Raw genomic sequence first — 22,335 nt, forward strand, 5'->3', positions numbered from 1 at the left:
AAATTAAATCTTTGTGCATAAAGCTTGTGTGTGTGTGTGTGTGTGTGTGTGTGTGTGTGTGATGGAGGAATAAAGGAGGGATATGTGAGGAGTAATCTGCAGTCCTAATATGTATTTCTAATTTTAAATTTTTTAATATTATTTTCTAAGGGGGGGCAGCATAGAGCCTTGGTCAGAGACTGCAAGTGGATAAATTCTGACATATACATACATACTGATATTCCGATATACATTAAAATGTGAATAGATATATGAATATATATAACAGGAGAGACGAGAGCGGCTAAAAGGTGATAAATATAAATAACACGCATCTGATTTGCTTTCTGTTTTGCTGGTTTCATTTTATATCTGTGTTGTGTTAATCTGGTTCTAATCAAATCAAGGATTAATACGAAGGTACCTGTTACAAGAGCGTAACTGGTAAACTGTGAGCTACCACGGCTCTGCCTGCAGGGGGCAGTCATGATCGTCGCGTCATATAGTAACCCGAAGCGAAGAAGACCTCCACTTCCTTGTTATGAACCATGTGATTGTACTGTCGTTTAAACGTCTAACACAAAACAGTAACACAACTGAGACATTTGTTCTCAGTAGTTACAGCATAAGAGGTCTTTTAAGTTTATTGTATTGTTGTGCGGTCGGACCACTACCCAAGGCTTGGCGCATGGTCCTTTAGACCCAGAAGATAACTTTAGTGCAGGTAAATAACCTCCACTGCTACAAACTTCATTGCCCTTAAGACCCACTACGTTTTATACCAAAGTCAAAGTGCACGTAAATAACCTCCAGTACTACTACCTGCACGGTCCGTCACACCCAGTAGTTGCTACTATCACTACTATGGATGGTCTCTCGATCAACAACTAATGTCTTGATTCACCCCATTGATCAGTTAACATTAACAGCCATTCTTGAAAACATGAGCTGGTTTGTAAAGAAGAAGCTGCATTGAAATTGTTTTCGAATCACTTGAAAAGCATTGGAACCTTGAGGTAAACAATATGGATTAGAACACGTCATCATCAGCAGGGACTTGTGATTGGTTCATTCACTCCTCCACATGGAAGCATCTTGACGTATCCCTCCCTTTACCCCTTATGTGCCTCTCCCAGCATTTATACTGTTTCATACACAACACATCTCTTCCGGAAATGTTACTAGGTCACAATAAAAAAAAATACCGGTGCAGATTTTCCCAGAATATCGATCCAGGTTCCCATTCACTCATGTTCCCATGCAGTCAATAAATAATGCATGTGTGAAAGGGGGCTTTACTCTATCTCTTGTCTCTGTGTCTCTGCCAGCCATGCCAGGCCAGGGCGTGGCCAGGAAGAGGTGTGTGGGCTGCAGCGCCCCGCTGGGCATCGCCAGCCGCTCCTGCCCCAGCTGCCTGTCCGAGCAGCCCTACAAACTGTGGCTCAAGAAAAAGATGGAGAAGTTTGACTCCAACCGAGAGAGCTGGATCAAAGCCCAGAAGAGGTACCACATGTCCTCCCACGTCAGAGGAGAGGCCGTGCTGCTGGTGCGTACTACTACTACTACCTACTTTACTACTACCTCATTTACTACTACTACTACCCCTACTACATTTACTACCTTTTACTACCTCATTTACTATTACTACTACTACCTCATCTGCTACTACTACTGCTCCTACTACTACTAATACCTCATTTATCAACATATATTTACCCAATTGAATACAAACTCACAACCTCATTTACTACGACCTCACTACCCCATTTACTTATACCTCTTTTACTAATACCTCATTTTGTTCACTATTTTCTGTGTGTGTGTATTTGGTACTCTTTATTCTTGCCTGTAATTGGTTGCTTTGTATGCTTGCTATGTGTGTTTGATGTTTCCTTACTGGTGTGTGTGTGTGTGTGTGTGTGTGTGTGTGTGTGTGTGTGTGTGTGTGTGTGTGTGTGTGTGTGTGTGTGTGTGTGTGTGTGTGTGTGTGTGTGTGTGTGTCAGCTGGAGAAGCTCCACGCGCTGGGCATGAGGGCGGTGCTGTGTCTGGCGAGGCCAGGCAGGAGGCCAGGCTCCTGGGCGTCGGAGCTGCTGGCCCCCCGCTGCCACTTCAACCACGCGGCCGCCGCCGCGCTCAAACGCATCCAGGCCCTGTACGAGACCGTCGTCCCAGGTACGCCCTGACTCGAGCAGGGGCAGGAGAGACTGGTGCTTAGGGTGTTGGATACTCTTTAGCGAGATGAATTAAACCCCACCTGATCATTAAAATAACATCCTATGAAAGCCCATTTGGATAAGAGCGTAAACTAAATGACCTGGAGACAGCAAAATACCATTGCATGATTGCGGTTAGCTATTTCCTAACCGTTAGCATAATATCCTAGCAGCTAGCCTCATATCATCCTAGCCACTAGCATGACATCCTAGCCGGGAACTCTAGCATGAGCTCCTAGCCGGCCGCTAGAATAACGTCGTATCCCTTATGAAGGCTGGAGTGAGACGGCCCTGAAGGCTGGAGCTCCAGCGGCAGAGACCCACGTCTCACTTGCTTCCCCAACACCCATGACCCAACCCCCCGCCGACCAGTGCTCCACGATGGAGCAGGGCCCCACGATGGAGCAGGGCCCCACGATGGAGCAGGGCCCCACGATGGAGCAGGGCCCCACGATGGAGCAGGGCCCCACGATGGAGCAGGGCTCCAAGATGGAGCAGGGCCCCACGATGGAGCAGGGCCCCGCGATGGAGGAGGTGGAAGGCCCTGCGATGGACCAGGTGGATGGCCCCATGGTGGTGGAGGGCCTTGTGGAGGAGGTGGAAGGCCTCCCGATAGAGGAAATAGAAGGGCCCACTGTGGAGGTGGTGGAGGGCGTAGTGGAGGAGGTGGAAGGCCCCACGATGGAGGTGGTGGAGGACGTAGTGGAGGAGGTGGAAGGCCCCACGATGGAGGTGGTGGAGGGCCTGGTGGAGGAGGTGGAAGGCCCCGCGATGGAGGTGGTGGAGGACGTAGTGGAGGAGGTGGAAGGCCGCACGATGGAGGAGATAGAGGGCCCATCAATGCCAGAGGTTAAAGGCCTTGTGGAGGAGGTGGAAGGCCCTGCACTGGAGGAGGAGGAGAGGCCTGCTGTGGAGGTCCCCACGGCGCAGGATGCATCCCAACGTATTGAAGGTTAGAAGCAGTAAAAACAGAATGATATAACTTGGATGGGCTAACTTGAATCTGAAATATTCGAAGATTCGAATCTTCGATTTGAATAAAAGCTTGTAACATATTGTGAGATTGTACTGATATAGACAAGTCATCATTTTATAACACCATGATATACCGTTCTGTCAGAAAATCGTCCGACTTGTGTCCTATTTCCCATGTGTATTTTAAAACAGATTACAGCACCAGCGGACATGTGACCCAAAAAAGACAACCGCGGAGCAGAAGGAAAGGTGAGGTCAGGGGTCAGGGTCTATATGACCCTATATGACCTGACATCACAGGACCTATATGACGTGTTCACCTGTAGGAAAGCTGTTGAAAACACTGACATTTCACTTCTTCACAGCCCTCAAAACCAGAGAGGTGGACAATGAACAGCCAGAGGTGTGTATATGAATGTGACCGGTATCTGGTTCGCCAATACTGACTTGAATGTGTATTAAAGGAGAGCTTTGGGATTTTTTTAAACGTGAACCTATTTTACGCTCTGCTTGTATGAAAGGACTAATGCCGATTTTTTTCTAAAGACTTGGTTGGACCCTTAAAAAATTTGACCAGATCAAGCGAAATGTAAAGAATAAAGTTGTATTCCTCTGTAGAGATCTTTCCCTGAAGGAAGCAAAAAAAAAAGTGGCAAAGAAAAAACGGTTAGAGGACGTTCACTGAGGTGGCGCTATATGCAGAAATCGGCATCAGACTCTTGCACCCAAAATAATCTGAAAAATAGACTGCAGGTTGAAAAATCCTGAAGTTCTCCTTCAGTACTGACTGGTGTTTATAGTGAAGATGACGACTGATATGTATATAAAGGATGAACGCTGGTATGGATAGTAAAGACGAGGACTGGCATGTATTGCATGAGGCTAACTCTCCCACGTCCTCTATCAGGGTTCCTCATCGTCTCTGCAGTGTGAGGAGGTTTCAGTCTCTGTAGAGACCAGTCCTGCTCCTCCAGAGATGGAGGAGGAGGAGGAGGAGGAGGAGGAGGAGGAGGAGGAGGAGGAGGAGGAGGAGGAGGAGGAGGAGAAGAAGAAGGAGCAGGAGGAGCAGGAGGAGGAGGAGGCGGCCCCTGCATCAGGTTAAATCTTAAAACCCACCACAGTCTTCCAGAAGAGGGCAGCACATTCAGTGTGTGATGTTTGAGCTCATGCTAATACGGTGGTGTTGCCTTGATAGGAGCAACTCTCGAGTGGGAAAGCTCTGAGCAGTACCCCGGGCCAGAGGACCCCGGAGCGGCGATCGGGGGTTACGGCTGCGAGCAGTGCGGGAAGACCCTCTCCACGGCCCGGAGCCTCAAGGCCCACGCGCGCGTCCACTCGGGGGAGCGGCCCCACGTGTGCCCGCTGTGCGGCAAGTCGTTCCACCAGCCGGGCGCCCTCCGCCACCACCAGCGCGGCCACAGCGGCGACCGGCGCCACCTGTGCGCCCACTGCGGCAAGACCTTCGCCCGCGCCGACGTGTTCAACGCCCACCTGCAGACCCACTCGGGCAAGAAGCCCCACCGGTGCCCCGACTGCGGCAAGAGCTTCCTGCGGCCCGCCAACCTGCGGCGGCACCGGGCGGTGCACACGGGCGAGCGGGCCTTCCTGTGCACGCAGTGCGGCAAGGGCTTCAAGCAGGACAGCCACCTGCGCTCGCACCAGCGCTCGCACACGGACGAGCGGCCGCACGGCTGCCCGCAGTGCGGCAAGCGCTTCCGGCTGGCGGCCACGCTGCGGCAGCACGCGCTCATCCACACGGGGGACAAGCCCCACCGCTGCCCGTACTGCGAGCGGCGCTTCCGCAGCGCGGGGCAGCTGCGGACGCACCAGGAGCGCGGCCACCCGCCCGACAGCCCGTACGGCTGCGGCCGCTGCGGCCTGGCGCTGGCCGACGCGCTGGCGCTGCAGAGCCACGAGGCGCTGCACGTCGAGGAGAAGCCCTACCAGTGCGTGCACTGCGAGAAGGCCTTCGGCCAGGCCAAGGCGCTGCGGCAGCACCAGCTGCTGCACTCGGGGGACAAGCGGTACCGCTGCGCGGCGTGCGACAAGGCCTTCACGCGGCTCGTCACGCTGCACACGCACCAGCGCATCCACACGGGCGAGCGGCCCCACGCCTGCGCCTCGTGCGGCCAGACCTTCATGTGGCTGGCGCAGCTGCAGAGCCACCAGAGGCTCCACGCCGGCGAGCGGCCGCACCGGTGCACCCACTGCGACGAGGCCTTCGCGCGGCCCTCGGAGCTGCGGCTGCACACGCTGCGGCACCCGGCGGAGACGCGGCACCCCTGCGCGCACTGCGGCAAGAGCTTCGGCCACCTGGGGGCGCTGAGGACGCACGAGCACACGCACGCCATCGACAGGCCGTTTGCGTGCGACCAGTGCGGCAAGAGCTTCCTGTGGCGGTACCAGCTGCAGTCGCACCAGCGCGTGCACTCGGAGGTCCGGGTGAGGCACTGCCAGGAGTGCGGGGAGAGCGTCACCGAGTCGCGGCGCTCCAAGAAGCACGTCTGTGTCCACGCCGCTCGGTGACGAGGCACGCCGGTCGTCAAACACGGAAGACACCGGTTGAAATGTGTGTGTGTGTGTGTGTGTGTGTGTGTGTGTGTGTGTGTGTGTGTGTGTGTGTGTGTGTGTGTGTGTGTGTGTGTGTGTGTGTGTGTGTGTGTGTGTGTGTGTTCTACATGTCTGAATAAATCTCTTCTCTACGATTGATTTGTTGTTCTGTCATTATTAAAAGTGCAGGAATCATTTGAGCACATAGAAATAAATGAAATAAGCAAACTGCTTTTAAGTGCTACTTTATAGAAATGAGAGAATTGTTGTAGTGTAGTGCATTGTTTCCACAAAACCAACATCCACTGACAACATAGGACCTAGCCCTAGTTATAACAGGCTTCAGCCAACCGAGTAACTGCAGCATCACGGTCAGTGTGGCTCAAAAGAATGAACGATGGAAACAAAATGAATTGCAAATTGTATTAAATGCATCTACCCTGGTGGACATGTTAATGATCATGTTTGTCTGCGGTATGGCATGTTCTCTGGTCGACTGCTTCACTAGTAACCATCATCTGCCGGTCCTGTTCAAAACAGTTGGATCTGATCACATGGTCAAGGTGTCTGTGCATTAGTCTACAGGTAATCAAGCATCAACTGGAGGTCCTGTTTATACTTTATACATGTAGTTTGACCTGCTCTCGAGGACCTTAACCTTTAGCTGTCCCAGTGAAGGAGTTAGCTGTTGTATATGTTGACTGCAGGCCAGCCTGTGTGGTACCGGATCCATTCGAAGTAATGAGCCACCTGAAGGGAGAGAATTACATGAGCATCTTAGAGACTGCAGCTGTGGTTCCCTGGCAGAAGAAGAATAACATGAAGAACGTCTTAGAGACTGCAGCTGTGGTTCCCGGTAAGAAGTATAATAACTTAAGGAACATCTTTGAGATTGAAGCGGTGGTTCCCTGAGAGAAGGAATTGCTAGACTAGAGATCAGGATGTGATCAACACACGTTGACAGAAAACCTGTTCTAATACACCCTCAACATGTGATTATATACGTTCGTATATAATCACATGTTGATGGTGTATTAAGACAGGTTTTCCTAAACATTCTCTCAAATGGATTACATAACTCTCGTCATCAGGCACACACACACGCACACACTCAGAAGTGTCGGTGGGAGTGTACCTGGGTGTAGACCCCTGGGAACCCTGGCTCCCCACACTTGGCCCCCCAGCTCACGATGCCCCACAGGTAGGACACGCCCATCTCGTCCTGACACACCAGGGGCCCCCCGCTGTCCCCCTGACACGTGTCCACGCGGCCCTCCAGGTCCCCTGCACACACGCACACACACACACACACACACACGCACACATGCACACACACACACACACACACACACACACACACACACACACACACACACACACACACACACACACAAACAACAGTGCACGTGTCACACACAATACACAATGTACACTAACACTGTTTGTTTACTGTCGCCGTGGGGGGAGTATTTATAAAAATGTAATTGCATCTTCGAAGCACCCTGAAGGACTTTATTTCTTAAAGTTGTATTTCCTTAAGGGAAAACTGTTTGTTGTGTGTCTGAGAAGCTCTGAGCGTCCAAACAAGTGAAAATGAGGTCAACACTATTGGTGAGTAGTTCTACGTTAGAGGATGTGTTTGGGGTACACATCCAGTTAGGGTAAATATTTTTAAAGAACACCTTGAAAACCCTGACACATCCGGATGTCTCGTCTGGAGTTCATGTTCCTGAATTCATTTTCTAGTCTCCAGTTTCTTGTGATTATTAAATTGCAGTTTTTGCTTTGGGAGAACCTCACTTTTGATGATGCGCCAAACAGTGGGGTTAGTTCATAACTCTGTGGTTCCAGTGGTGGGTTCATCTTTATCAGCTTGTGTTTAGGAGTAAGTGAGCCCTACCAGCACACATCATGCCCGGTTTGAAGCGGTCTTTGTAGAACTTCTTGCAGTCGTCGATCAGAGTGACGTTGGCGTACAGCAACACGTTAGACCCTCTCTTGGCTGGAAACACATAACATAACCATAACATCATCATCCCTTCATCACAACATCACCATTACATAATCCTAACATCATCAACCCTTCATCACCATTACATCATCATGCAACCATATCATCATCAGTAGAGGGGTGTGCGTGCATTAGTATATATGTGTGTGTCTGTTTGGGAGGTCCTGAGCAAGGCTGAGGACGTGTGCGCGCGCGTGCATGTGCGTCTCTGTGTGTGTCTGCGTGTCTGTTTCCCTGTCTGCGTATGTGGCTGTGTGTCTGTGTCTCCGTGTGAGTCTGTGTCTGTGTGTGTGTCTGTGTGTCTGTTTCCCTCTCTGCGTGTGTGTAGGTGGGTGTGAGTCTGTGTCTGTGTCTCTGTGTGTGTCAGTGTGTCTGTTTCCCTGTCTGCGTGTGTGTATAGATAGATGGATCTTTATCCTCATTGCACATGTTACAGAGCAACGAAGTGTGGGGTGTGGGGAGACAGGACGGGGAGACTGTCAGGCGCACGTTAGATAAGAAACATGCGGCCCGCGTTAGATAAGAACGAAAAGCTAAACAAGAGGGTAAACGAGGGGGAAAAAAAGTCAATACCCAAACTATGCTCCTCTAAGGGGGGCACAGTGTAGGGATTAGCAAAAAGCACCTCAGCACATAAGCAACATATCAAAAACATCACAAACACATGTGGGAGGGGGGAAGGGTGTCGGGGAGGGGAGGGGTCACAGCTCAGACCCCGGGAGGAGGACGCAGCCAACGGGCGCATCGCATCACTCACGGCATACTGAACTGTATCGAGGGACGGAGAGGGGGGGGGGGGGAGTCCAGTAGGCGGTGAGTCCAGGGGGTGTGTGTGTTATGTGTCTTGTGTGTGTGTGTGTGTGTGTGTGTGTGTGTGTGAGCCCAAGGACTCCATCTCCACCCAGACTCAACAGTGTCTCTCCCGTCTGATGCTGGTGACGAGGAGACGACCACAGAGAGTTCTGAACCAGGGACAAAGGTCACGGGAGGTGGAGGATAGGGCGAGGGGTGGCAGGACATCTGTCTGCATAACAACCAGGGGAGGGGAGAGATATCAGCCTTCCAAGGCCGAAGTGGGGGAGCCGAATAAAGATACCGATTACGATTGCTTTGGGTCAGGCCGACTCTGCAATTTCTCGCCAACCTTAAGTCACTCTGATACTCTCAGCAGCATTCCAAACTCCAGAATCCAAAAAGCCGAATTAGCCGAATTTCGGTGGCCCGTTTAAGCCCGATCCAACTTCACCAGAACGGTATCCAACTTGCGATTTTGTTCGCACATCGCATGAGTCTGTGTGTCGGCAGCCCGGCACAATCCAACAATGACGGGCAGCTTCTCAATAGCCGAATATGCTGCCATCGCCTTACTAGCTTTGCGATAGAACAGGAGCCCGCAACCTCCAAACAGCAGGAATCCTGTTATCATAATCCCAATTATGTAGACGTCTTCCACATCCTCGACGGAATGTATGGCGAGACACAAAGGCCTCCACTCCTTCCAGGAGTCCAACATGTATCCCGCTGAGAACGTTACGTCAGGGCAGGCGGGCTCTCCTTTGCCCTGTTTTCTCGTCGAGAAAATTTGATCAATAGCGTTGAGAGACCAGCCAATCAGATCCATAATTTAGGTTTCAGATAGAAATGCAGAGGGAGGCTCTGACAGATTTAGAAGAGACAGCACAGGACAGAGACAGAGACAAGGAGCAGAGGCAGGAGAGATAAGGGCCGGGAGGGAGCAGAGGGAGCAGAGAGAGAAGCGACCGTCTTCGTTGGAGGCAGAAGAAGAAAGGGGGTGTATGTGGGGGTGTTACCGGCGGTCCGGCCCCAGCCTGAGATGCTACAGGTGTGCGGCGAGGAGAAGAGCTGGGTGGTCCAGGGGACGCACACGGCGCTGATGGCCGAGTTCTGCTCCACACAGATGTCCTTGTAAGGAGGCAGCAGCTCCAACTCTATCAGCGCAATGTCATTCTCATATGTAGAGATGTTGTACCTACACACACACACACACACACACACAGTTATAACTAGTAGCGTTATACCTGCAGACACACACACACACACACACACACACACACACAGCTAGCAGACAGACAGACAGACAGACGGGCAGATATTATCAAAGCTATTGGTGTTGTACCTGCAGACACACCCACATACACATTGACAGGCAGGCAGCCCAAAACAGACAGACAGACAGACAGACAGACAGACAGACAGACAGACAGACAGACAGACAGACAGACAGACAGACAGACAGACAGACAGACAGACAGACAGACAGACAGACAGACAGACAGACAGACAGACAGACAGACAGACAGACAGACAGACAGACAGACAGGTACCTGGGGTGTATTATGATCCTTTTAACAGGAACAATGTCAGTTGTGTCCTGGGGATTCACCTTCGTCCATACAGAAAACTTTACCCGGAAATAGGTGGGGTTTATTCTGAAAGAAAATCACTGGATTTAGGTATAGCATGGTTAGGCTACCTGTAGTACTGGCTTAAGGTCTATGGTAGGGGACTAGAACCTGAAGTACTTTCTTTAGGTCTAAGGTAGGAGTCTAAGGTAGGATTCTGAAACCTATAGAACTGGCTTTAAGTCTAAGGCATGGGTACTGAAGCTTTAGCACTGGCTTTAGGTCAAAGGTAGGTGTCTAGAACCTTTTGTACTGGCTTAAGGTCTAATGCAGGGGTAGATAACCTGAAGTACTGAGCTGATGTTTCTGAGCAAACGTTGCTGTCATCTGTGAGCAAGCAATTTGTAAGCAGAGACCATCGGATACATTTGAACTGATAAATGTTGCATAATTACTTAAATATAGGTCGGTATTTGAAAATCTGCCTCTTCTGACAGCATAGGTGGGCGTGTCCACCTAGATATATGACGGATAGAGGAGCAACGTTTGCTACAGTCCACTGGGTAGGCTGGTAGACTGATCCATCCAGCATACATCTAAGTGGACACGCCCACTTGTGATGTCAGAATAGGCAGATTTCCAAAATGACTTGTAACGGCTAATCACACTCCCACCTTAGCATTATGAAGTTAGCAGACATTGCGCTATTAGCATGTGTAGTGTGTGGAGTACGGTAAGTGGAGTAGTGTTATTGTTAGCATACAGTGTGAGCATGGGGGGGGGGCATAAGAGGAGGTATTACCCCACACAGTGAGCGGCGGTCAGCACCCAGCAGCCTCCTATAAAGGCTCCAGCGCAGTCGATCTTATACCTCTCCTCAATAGCTACCTGCCACTGGATCTGAGTCTGCACACACACACACACACACACACACACACACACACACACACACACACACACACACACAGTTGTGTGTTTAAGGAAGGACAGGAAGGAAAGGAAGTAGTTGTAGGAAAAAGGAAGTTAGTTTAGCAAACCGAAAATTGGTGTGTAGCAGACCGGAAGTGTGTGTAGAAGACAAGAAGTGTGTTTAAGAGACAGGAAGTAAATGTAAATCAGGCAGGAAGTGAGTTACGGGCTTGGCCTGGGTTCCTCCGATGACCCTCTTGATCCGCTGTCTGACCCCATCGTTGACAGCGGTGGTGTTGGGGATCCCACAATGCAGCTGAGACTCTAGATACACCCTATCCATGTGGATCACTACACAAACACACACACACACACACACACACACACACACACACACACACACACACACACACACACACACACACACACACACACACAGTACTGCTTAGACTCAACAAACACCCTGTACTGGAGGACCACCACAAACACACACACACACACACACACACACACACACACACACACACACACACACACACACACACACACACACACACACACACACACACACACACACACACCTAGACTACTGACCTTCTTTAGGAGAGGAGGATCCTGCAGAGAGAGCAGGCACTGTCGTGTCATCTTCGTCATCAGTAATCAGAATACCTCGCCCTGTGGAGAAACAGAACAGCCTTCACACGGGCAGCTGGCTAACAAGCAGTGTGTGTGTGTGTGTGTGTGTTTGTGTGTGTGTGTGCGTTTGCGAGTGTGTGTGTGCGTGCGTGTACCTTTGGGTGTGTGTGGGGCTTCGTCCTTTCCGTCCAGACAGTCTCTGATATTGTCGTGCACGGCGTCATTAGACACACACACACCTGGTCTACAGAAGAACCCCGACCTGCAGTCTGCACAAAGTCACATGGTCAGAGATGATATTCCACTTTACCATGTGTGTGTGTGTGTGTGCATGTGTGTTTATATATGTAGGTATATATGTGTGTGTGTGTGTGTCATGTCTGTGTGTGATGTCTGTCTGTGATGACTGTGTGTGATGCCTGTGTGTGTGATATCTGTCTGTCTGTCTGTCTGTCTGTCTGTCTGTCTGTCTGTCTGTCTGTGTGTGTATGTGTATGTGTTCAAAGCACCCTTGCAGCACATCTCGTCGCTGCCGTCTCCACAGTCGTCCACCCCGTCACACGTAGCGTTCAGAGAAACACACTTCGCGTTGACACAAGTGAACTCACTGGACGCACAACCTGCCACGCGTAACACACACACACACACACACACACACACACACACACACACACACACACACACACACACACACACACACACACACACACACACCAGTACTGTAGCTATACAAGTAGGAATAAATAGTCACACTGGTAGTAGTGGAGTCATACTTTACACATACTGCATGTATTTCATAGATGAGCCTACTTCTAATGTGGGTGTAGCACGTCGCCGTGGCGACCCGGCTGTAGTTCTGGCCGGGGCGGAGGTGACATTCAGCGAGGGAGTTCTCGTAGCCCTGACAGTGGACCTCCACGCACTCCCTCGACCCAACGCCCTGGCTCTCCCACGGGACGGCCACACCTGCTGAGGCTGCCCCCCTGAACATGTATAGACAGCAGGTGGTCAGTAACACCCCTCAACATGTATAGACAGCAGGTGGTCAGTAACACCCCTCAACATGTATAGACAGCAGGTGGTCAGTAACACCCCTCAACATGTATAGACAGCACGTGGTCAGTAACACCCCTCAACATGTATAGACAGCACGTGGTCAGTAACACCCCTCAACATGTATAGACAGCACGTGGTCAGTAACACCCCTGAACATGTATAGACAGCACGTGGTCACTGGGACCCCTCAACATGTATAGATAGAAGGTGGCAATTACCACCCCTATTTCCTATTTTATTTAACCAGTACCATATTCCACCAGCAATGTCACAACTGGACTCTGAATGGATCGTTGCCAGGCAACAGAAACATTGTCCTGCACACTAGCTTGTGTAAAGCAAAGTGATGCCTCTGGTCCAATCAAATGACATGATCAGAACCAACCGTTCTGCTATAAATATACATATATATATTGGAGATGTGATATCTATACTTACAGCGGGTGTTTGAGATCCCTGCACAGGACGTTGGCAGCGGCCATGTTCCACCTCCTGGCGCAGACAGAGAGCGGATTACCCCCCTGAGCTGGAAGCACCACCTGGACCCTATCCTCTACCAGAGAACTGTTGAACCTGATATCCCTGGCTACAACAGACAGAGAGAGCCTATGAGGAACAACAGCTAGAACCCACACAGACAGACTGAGAGAGAGACCGAGACAGAGACACAGACAGACAGAGAGAGAGACAGAGACAGAGAGAGAAAGCCTAGGAACAAGAGCTAGAACCCACACAGACAGACTGAGAGAGAGACTGAGACAGAGAGAGCATATGAGGAACAAGAGCTAGAACCCACACAGACAGACTGAGAGAGACAGAGAGAGAGAGAGAGAGAGAGAGAGAGAGAGAGAGAGAGAGAGAGAGAGAGAGAGAGAGAGAGAGAGAGAGAGAGAGAGAGAGAGAGAGAGCCTAGGAACAAGAGCTAGAACCCAGACAGACAGACTGAGACAGAGACAGAGACAGAGAGACAGAGACAGAGACAGAGACAGAGAGAGAGAGAGAGACAGAGACAGAGACAGAGAGCCTAGGAACCAGAGCTAGAACCCAGACAGACAGACAGAGACAGAGACAGAGACAGAGAGAGACAGAGACAGAGACAGAGACAGAGAGAGAGAGAGAGAGAGAGAGAGAGAGAGAGAGAGAGAGAGAGAGACAGAGACAGAGAGAGCCTAGGAACAAGAGCTAGAACCCAGACAGACAGACTGAGAGAGAGACGGGCAGAGAGAGCTTAGGAACAAGAGCTAGACAGACAGACGGAGAGAGAGACAGAGACAGAGACAGAGACAGAGAGACAGAGAGAGAGAGAGGAACTCCAGCTAGAAACGCGGCTGGTGTTCAGAGGGATGCACTTCGAAATAAAAGTCCCCATGTTGGATCACAGGTGTGAGTTCTTACGTGAACAGGTTTCTCCAAAGGCAGACATGAAGACCCTTTTTTGTAAACACGATAGGGACATCACCTGGAGGACAGACAGGTATGAATGTAAGACAGACAGACAGGTATAGTATAGTAGATGTATAGTCGATTATAGTATACTGTACTACTTATACTGTACCATTCCCTTCTACTCTCTATCCAGAGAGTAAAGTAGAACAGAGTAAAGTAAATAGTATGCTGTTATTCACTAAACTTAAGCGTCTTAGAGTACCATATTAAGCGCTATATACATTTTATTTATTTATTATTATTATTAAACTCTGTCTGAATAGAGAATAGTAGAGTAAAGTTGGTTACAGTAGATACTAGAATACTGTACTTTACTATAAAGAGAAGAGTTGATTATAGGCGATTGCAGTACACTGTACTTTACTAAACTACTCTCTGAATAGAAAATAGTAGAGTAACATATATTAGATTATAGGAGATTATGGTCTCCTGTACTGTACTCAGCAAGGCGTCTGCCAAATGCCCTAAATGTATGTACACGACTATTCCCGACTCTCGAATAGCAAACAGTGGAGTAAACTGTTCAGTTCTTACTTGGCAGTAGGAAAGGTACCTCCTGCCGTCCAGCCCACAGACGCCCATCCTGCCCCTCTTAGGACACATGTAGGGCAGCTTGCATGAACACTTTCCTTCCACACAGCGCTGCCACGGTGGGCAGAAGACCCTGTTGCACGAACTCCTGGTGTAACTGCACACACACACACACACACACACACACAGAGACAAACAGACACATACACAGAGACAAACACAGACACATACACAGACACATACACAGAGACAAACACAGACACACACACACACAGTCAGAGGGGAGACAAGAAAGAAAGAAAGAAAGAAAGAAAGAAAGAAAGAAAGAAAGAAAGAAAGAAAGAAAGAAAGAAAGAAAGAAAGCACTACACTAAGAGAAAGAGAAAGAGATTGGCTGGCATACCTTTTTTCCAGGCACAGTTCCGGCCCAAGGAAGTTATCTGTGTAGGGCTGTGGGTTGGGAGGGGGGTCGATGGTGGTGGGGGTGGGGGAGGTGGTTTGACCCTTTACTTTGGGTGAGTACATGGCTGAGGCCTGGGCATTTTCCTCTGGGATCTCCTGCAATAAAATACGTCCCATGAATGATTTCACAACAATTTAAACATTTACTATATGACGGAAAACATTTCATAATCATTACCCGACATATTCTACACTTGCTGTATTACAGGGCACATCCCATAATTATTACACACCATATTATATTCTACACTTACTATATTACAGTACATCCCATAATTATTACACACCACATTCTATGCTTACTATATTATAGTACATCCCATTTTAAGTACACACCATATGCTACAATGACTGTGTTTCCCTGTAATGGATCCATCTTCCACTAGTGGAATATAAGCAAAACTTGAAATGGGCAGGATTGATGGGCTTCCCAAGCTGGACGTATTCGTGGAGAAACATGAACTTAGTGTTAACACCGTGAAGAAGACTTTAACAAGTATTGCCCAGAGGAAACAGCCCTGGAACAATATGATTGAATACGATCACCTCTCTCCATTATATGTATACATATTATATGTATATATATATATAGTTATTCTTATATTGTAGTAGATGACATTTACATTTAGGGCATTAAGCAGACGCTTTTGTCCAAAGCGACTAACAGCACAAAGTACATTTGTCATAGATGATAAATATATAATAGGCATTATTATATTCAACTAGTTGATATATATAATATAAGTATTATATAGGATATATATATACATTACTTACTGCAGCAGAGAGAGCGATGGACAAGAAGATGAAAATGGCCGCTCTCAAATGAATCCTCATCTTCACAGACAGAAAAACACACGTCTTCACGTCTAAACTGTGTCCAGAGACGGACCAGAGAAGTCCAATGACGGGCCAGCTAAATGGTGTGCAGGAGAGGGCTCTGTCCCGGACTCTGATCTCCTCTTTCATCTCAGATGTGTCCAAACAGACGCACACAACACACACACGCAAAAACACACACACACACTCAAACACCCTTTAAATAATGAAAAATATATATAATTTTTTGAGAGGATGTATTAGGAGTATGCATTTTGAGTATATGTTTGGAGGATGTATTTGGAGTATGTTGTTGGTGTGTATATGGAATATGTATTTTGATTATCTATTTCCTGCATTTATTTGGACCATGTATTTGGATAATAAGGTGAGCCACCAGGTTCCAGTAAACTGTCTGAATAAATAATGTCCTAATCAGAGCTAGGAGCAATGTTTAACACAAAGTCAATAGTCAACTAAACAGCTCATACAGGCAAGCAGACAGACAGGCAGACCGACAGGCAGGCAGACAGACAGAGGTCAGTCACCTTCACTCATACACAAGAACATCTCTTCACATGAACATAACAAGATTCAGTCACTCCATGAGATGATCAGTCCCTGATCTACTACTAGATCCACTCCCACGCACGCACGCACGCACGCGCACACACACACACACACACACACACACACACACACACACACACACACACACACACACACACACACACACACACACACACACACACACACACACACACACACACACACACAAACCTTATTTCTCCTTACAAGATTGCCCTGGACTCAAAATTCTTTCATCATATTATTCTTTAAAATCAGATGCAAAAATGTTTATTTTTCCCACAATTTCATAGAAAAGCCAAACGTCCATAGTCTCAGCCCATTTTTCCTATATGACCATTTTGTTATTGTATAACTACCTTACGGCTATTATTAGCCGGATACCATTAACAGGTTGAGAGTACGAATCCTGATTAGAGCATTATGAAAAAGCTGAACATGACATTCGGTCATTGCAGCTCATTTAAGAAAAACAACATTGAACAGCACCTGACATTCCGGCTCATTAGTTTCCAAGAATCAGACTGCAAAGACACAGTATGGCATTAAGTGGAACTTCATCATTCACCATTTTTCCTTCATAATTATCTTTCATATTTACATTTCTTCCGTAAGTGTTCTTGACTACAAATGTTTAATTTCCCAAGAAATTCAAAGATTTTTCAGGCTTTGAAGAAAGCCCTTAATTCACTTGAGAAATGTGTGCTTGGAGTTGTCTGGATGTTGTTTGCTTATCAATAGACATTTTTACCATGTGAATGCGGCTGCAGTTCAGGTTTATAAGTGGAACATCTTTCCTTAAATATGACAATTATATGTTGTATTTATATCTCACATTAGTGTTCTCGACTTTTAATTTTGCTCGGACCCCGTTAATCACCACTTGCGGATATATTTATATTTAGCTTTGTAGAAAAGCGTCTTCAGAGTAAACTGGTACAGCTTGACTCATGAAAAGATTGACATAACCAAGTTTCAGAAAAATAATGAATTAATAATAATAAAAAAATCAGCCGAGAATCAATTATTTTTTTATTCGCTTTAGAATGAAATGCAGCTTTGTATTTTAAGTACATGTGAGTACATGTGATGAAATGTGTATAAGGCTTTTCGAAGCAAGAAAGGTGCTGTTAAATAAAAAAATGTAGACCTCGAAAAAATAAGCGGATAGCCAGGCACCGTTTCAAACAGAGAAAGCAAGGGCAGACGGAAATTTTTGATGATTTCCTGAAGGATGTAAGGCTAATTATGATGGACTGCGAGTATCCTCAGCCTGACGATATGCTAATTGATGCCATAATCTCGGGAGTGAGAGAGAAGCGGGTCCAAGAGCGGCTGCTCGAAAGAGGCGAGAGCCTCATGTTAGATAAAGCCATAGAACTTCCTCAGCAATTCGAATTATCACAAAAACAAATGAAAATAGTTAGAGTAGAGGATTCACAGATGTCAGCAGCGTCTGTTAAACTGAAGCAATTTGTGCCAAGAAAGGCAATGCCCTACAAAGGAAATTATACTTATCGACAACAAGCATCGGTCAGCTCTTCAAAAATCCTGATTTCGCATTTACGACTGAGAAGACTTTAGCACCTGGTATCATTGAGACAACCTCCTCTACGGTTCGCATGGGGTGATCAAAATACATCCCCCAGTGCTGAAGTATTTTGATCCTGCAAAGCCTGTTGTGATATTCTGTGATGCCAGCAGCAGCGGACTAGGAGCGGTCCTGCTGCAAGAGGATCAGCCCATCGCTTTCTCCTCAAGGTCACTCACTGACGCAAAGACGCTATGCGCAAATTGAAAAAGAGTCACTCTCCATTGTCCATGCCTGCAATAAGTTCCACAATTACATATTTGGAACACATGTCACAGTGTACAACGATCACAAACCTCTCGAAGACATCTTCAAGAAATCCCTGTTGTCTACACCCATGCGGATTCAGAGAATGCGTCTTCGCTTGCAGTGGTAGGATCTCACTGTAAAGTATAGAAGAGGAAAAGACATGGAGCTCCCGGACACATTGTCCAGAGCACAGCTATCGGAGAACACACCAGAGGTGGATGGCTTAGAGTGCATCTCCATGCTGAACTTTGTCTCTGTCAGTGATCAGAAATATACAGAACTACAAGTACGCACAAAAGAAGAGCTCAGCTGTCTCCAACAGATTATTCAGTGTGGCTGGCCAGAGCACAGGCGTGAGGTGCCTGTTCAGATTCAGCCATATTGGGACTCGAGAAGTCAACCTGCGTTGTCCGATGGACTCATCTTCAAGGGACTCCGAATAGTAGTACCCCCCACCATGCGTGAGCACATGCTGAGGCTCATACACCAATCACACCTGGGAATAGTGAAAAGCAAACAGCGAGCTCGTGAAGCCCTCTACTGGCCAGGTATGAGTGCACAATTGAAGAAGTAGTCAGAAATTGCAGTTAGTGTGCAGATTTTCAAAATAAACTGCCCAGACAACCGCTCAAACCAACGGAAACACCCAACCTTCCCTTTGAGAAGGTAGCATCAGACCTCTACGAATTTGAAGGGAAACAGTACATACTGCTTGCGGACTACTACTCAAAGTTCATTGAAGTGGATGGATTGAGAGACACGTGCAGTCGCACTGTCATAGACACACTTAAGGCGCAGTTTGGCAGGCACGGCATCCCTGCAACCATGAGGACCGACAATGGCCCACAGTACTCCTCAGAGGAGTTTAAAGACTTTTGCAAGAGTTACAGCATCCTACACGTCACGTCTTCCCCACACACGCCACACTCAAACGGTGAAGCGGAGCGTGCCGTGCAAACTGTGAAGAGGCTCCGGAACAAGGCACCAGACAAACATCTTGCACTACTGGATTACAGGACTACTCCCCTTGAGTCAGTAGGCCTTTCACCAGCTCAACTGCTCATGGGAACGAGGCCACGCAACAAGCTGCCTATGGCACGTGAGCTCCTTGCACCAACGGCCTATGACCCACTGAAAGTCAAGCGTCTGCTAGATCAGACAAAGGACAATCAAAAGTACTATTATGACCGCAAGAGAGCAGGCAAACCTTGTGTCTCTCCCAAGCCTGGAGATGAGGTCAGAATGCAGCCTTATCCTGGTAGCCGCACATGGTCCCCAGCGGTTGTAGTCAGACAGCACAGTGCTCCACGATCCTATATTGTGGACAGTGGAAACAAGGAGTACCGCCGCAACAGCCATCATCTTCGCACAAGCACTCCAGCCGCCAACCGTCCACGCCACTGGATACGTAATGAGTTATGGACTGAGCCGCCAGAGCAGACAGCTGAAAAGGAACAGTTTCTCCTACCCCATCTGAACAGCCTCGCTCGACTCCCAGAGAACCCATGAGCCATGCCCAGGCCCGGGCAGGTGAACTGTACATCACCAGGAGAGGCAGAGCGGTCAAGCCGCCCGACAGACTGACTTTATGAGTTGTGTGCATGAAGTTAGTTAGGGACAAGGTGTGGTAAAGACACCTATGGAAGTGAAGTGCTGGTAACCTCTCCTTCCCAGTTAGCCTGATCAAAAACTTCAAAGTTAAAGTCAGGACATTTAAGCTGCTAACATGATTCTGATCTGTTCCTAGATTTTATGCCTTTTCTTTGATAAGAAGGGAGATGTAATGTCTTGTTTGATTTACTCCCATGACTACGGTCTATTCTGTCCCGCCTGGGTACCCGTAGTGCCGCTTGTACGCATGCGCAGTTTAATAAACCTCCTGTCAACTCCAAGACGAAAGCGTATCTGTTGACCAGAGTATCTTACAGTGTGAATGGGCCTTTAAGCTCCCGTTTCAGCAACATGGAACTGGAGAAAAAAAAAAATTGGTTTAAAAAAAAGCAGAGAGAAAAAAAAAATTTGGTTTGCAAGATAACAAAAAAACTTTGCGAGATATCCCAAACCTCTTTCCGCAGCCCTCACTCACCAACGGTCCATGCAACAGTCATATCTATTCATCTATGATAAACCGTACACCAGAAAATAATCATGGAGGAGGATTTGGAGCATTTACTTCGGTCCACAGGGGTCCCAAGAGAGGACATCATGCGAATGCAAAGAGATAAGGTGGGCAGGAACTTAATTTAACAGAAATTGGACTAGCGTCACGTTAGCTCTAGCTAACCATGTAGCCGATAGCGCTCATAGCTTCCCTGCTCTGAGTTATGCTAGTCCAACACTGTAGATGTTGTAAATTAGCTTCAGATATCTTTTAATTTGCTTTATGAGGTGCTATGTGTGTTTTATCTCTTTCATGCTGCTTCAATAAATTGCTTTATTTTTTGTAGTAGCCATGACATGTGATAAGTTGGATAATGTATAGCGAACGGGTCACTTGCTAGAAAAAGACAGACAAGCTGAAGAGGGAGTTCAGCTTGCAGGACTTTATTTCTAGCATTATCCCTTACATATCTTCTTACCATTGCAAACACTACTGCTAGTAAATGGATCTTTATACAAAATCAATAACTAAGTGATCAAGTTCAAGTTAACCTAGCTTTAGTTTGTGTGTGTGTGTGTGTGTGGGGGGGGGGGGGGGGGGGGGTGTGTGCATACAATATGAACGACTAAGCAATCAATCTCAAATTAACCTAGCTTTGGTATGTTTGAAATAAGAATATTAAGTATTTCTTCTTATATTTGCAGGTTGACAAGGCAGTGCTATCCACCATGAGTGATGAGCAAATGGCTAAATACATCACTTCATATGGTGACAGAATAGCTGTCCTCTCATTCTCTCAACAATCAAACACCAGCACCCACCGATAAAGAGACGCTTCTACAGAAATTAAGAGCTAAAATAGGAGCACGGAAAATGAAATCAAAGACAAAAGGAGTGTCACAATCAGGTGTGGTGGAGAGGAAATCGGATTGCTTCATTTTACTGGCAGCGATTACCATCAAGTCAGGACCCAAAATGGGGGGGGGGACAAGGCACGCGACAATGGAGAAAGCTTCAACTGTGTCTCAGATCCTCGAACTGGGAAAGCAGCTGTTTTTCCCAGATGGGGCCTCGACAAAGGGCAGAGCAGAAGACTTTGAATTTGTCTGCGATTTCAAAAGAAAGGAGATTGCTTTAAATGAATCTATCGGCAGTCTTTACGAGCAAACTAAGTTAAAGCTGCTTAGATTTTACATCTGCACCAAAGAACAAGCAGCTTTAACATATCAGTCCTTAGATGAGGATTCTCAACAGTGTTCATCCACTTCAGATGAGGATGTATCTGCCATCACTCCCATTGATGCAGATTAAGCATTTAATGATGTCCTGAAGCCTGTGCCTTCATCACACAGCGACATCACTGATCAGGTTTGTGGCCCTAAAAAATATTTGCAAAAAATAAAGTAGTAATAATGACGGAGACCGATCAAAATAGATTGTTGTACTGATATATTTGTGTATGTGGGTGTGTGTATGAATTACATCTGAAAAATATTCAAATATTATGCTTAATAGAGTAATGGAGCTTTCTTGAGAAATATTTTTTTTATCACTATTGAATATACTGTACATTGTGAAAACGTGTTTCACCCTGCCATATTTGAAATAACCGCTTTCAAAAAAATTAAACATGATTTCTTCCATTACAGAACCTGCTTTTCCAGATGCAACCAAAGTCCAAAAAACATAGAGGTACATCCGAGATAGTGACTGCACAAGGTTCAACAAAATCACATCGCACTCATTCAACTCCAAAAGACAATACAAAAGCCCACATCGGCCAGGGGCAGGATACTGATTCAAGTGATGATGATGTTTTGAATCATCTCGAGCCATCTTCTGATTTGCCTGACTC

General features: G+C 47.4%; 3 protein-coding genes across 10 annotated transcripts in view; 1 reads left to right on the forward strand and 2 right to left on the reverse strand.

Moving 5' to 3' along the window:
- Positions 1-1,416, reverse strand: part of rpgrip1 (RPGR interacting protein 1) — a 19,954-nt gene extending 18,538 nt beyond the window's left edge. For 5 of the 7 annotated variants that reach the window (XM_030338040.1, XM_030338039.1, XM_030338036.1 and 2 more), the window contains exon 1: positions 1-510. This exon is cut by the window's left edge. The gene's annotated coding sequence lies outside the window, so the exon portion shown is untranslated. Of the gene's footprint in view, positions 511-1,278 lie in introns of those variants that run through there. The other 2 variants (XM_030338041.1, XM_030338038.1) reach the window with 1 other exon arrangement.
- Positions 513-5,877, forward strand: LOC115529381 (zinc finger protein 135-like). Its single transcript, XM_030338062.1, has 8 exons — positions 513-703; positions 1,308-1,525; positions 1,984-2,152; positions 2,468-3,145; positions 3,361-3,417; positions 3,534-3,571; positions 4,076-4,265; positions 4,364-5,877. Exons 2-8 carry the CDS (start codon positions 1,310-1,312, stop codon positions 5,692-5,694), a joined length of 2,679 nt encoding a protein of 892 aa, XP_030193922.1. The 5' UTR covers positions 513-703; positions 1,308-1,309; the 3' UTR covers positions 5,695-5,877.
- Positions 5,878-5,947: 70 nt separating this feature from the next.
- On the reverse strand, positions 5,948-16,150 carry cfi (complement factor I). 2 transcript variants are annotated; one of them, XM_030338098.1, is made up of 16 exons: positions 15,910-16,148; positions 15,074-15,228; positions 14,674-14,827; positions 14,089-14,152; positions 13,132-13,279; positions 12,448-12,620; positions 12,147-12,257; positions 11,793-11,906; positions 11,596-11,676; positions 11,228-11,352; positions 10,895-10,998; positions 10,075-10,179; positions 9,541-9,719; positions 7,619-7,720; positions 6,854-7,002; positions 5,948-6,468 (listed from the first exon to the last, which is right to left on the reverse strand). In XM_030338098.1, exons 1-16 carry the CDS (start codon positions 16,099-16,101, stop codon positions 6,400-6,402), a joined length of 2,025 nt encoding a protein of 674 aa, XP_030193958.1. In that variant the 5' UTR covers positions 16,102-16,148; the 3' UTR covers positions 5,948-6,399. The 2 variants fall into 2 exon arrangements, with proteins under 2 accessions (XP_030193958.1, XP_030193959.1); XM_030338099.1 differs by lacking the exon at positions 12,147-12,257 and having other exon boundaries at positions 15,910-16,150.
- Between the last annotated feature and the right edge of the window lie 6,185 nt (positions 16,151-22,335).

Source organism: Gadus morhua, chromosome 17, assembly GCF_902167405.1.
Source record: "Gadus morhua chromosome 17, gadMor3.0, whole genome shotgun sequence".
Classification (NCBI taxonomy): Eukaryota; Metazoa; Chordata; class Actinopteri; order Gadiformes; family Gadidae; genus Gadus; species Gadus morhua.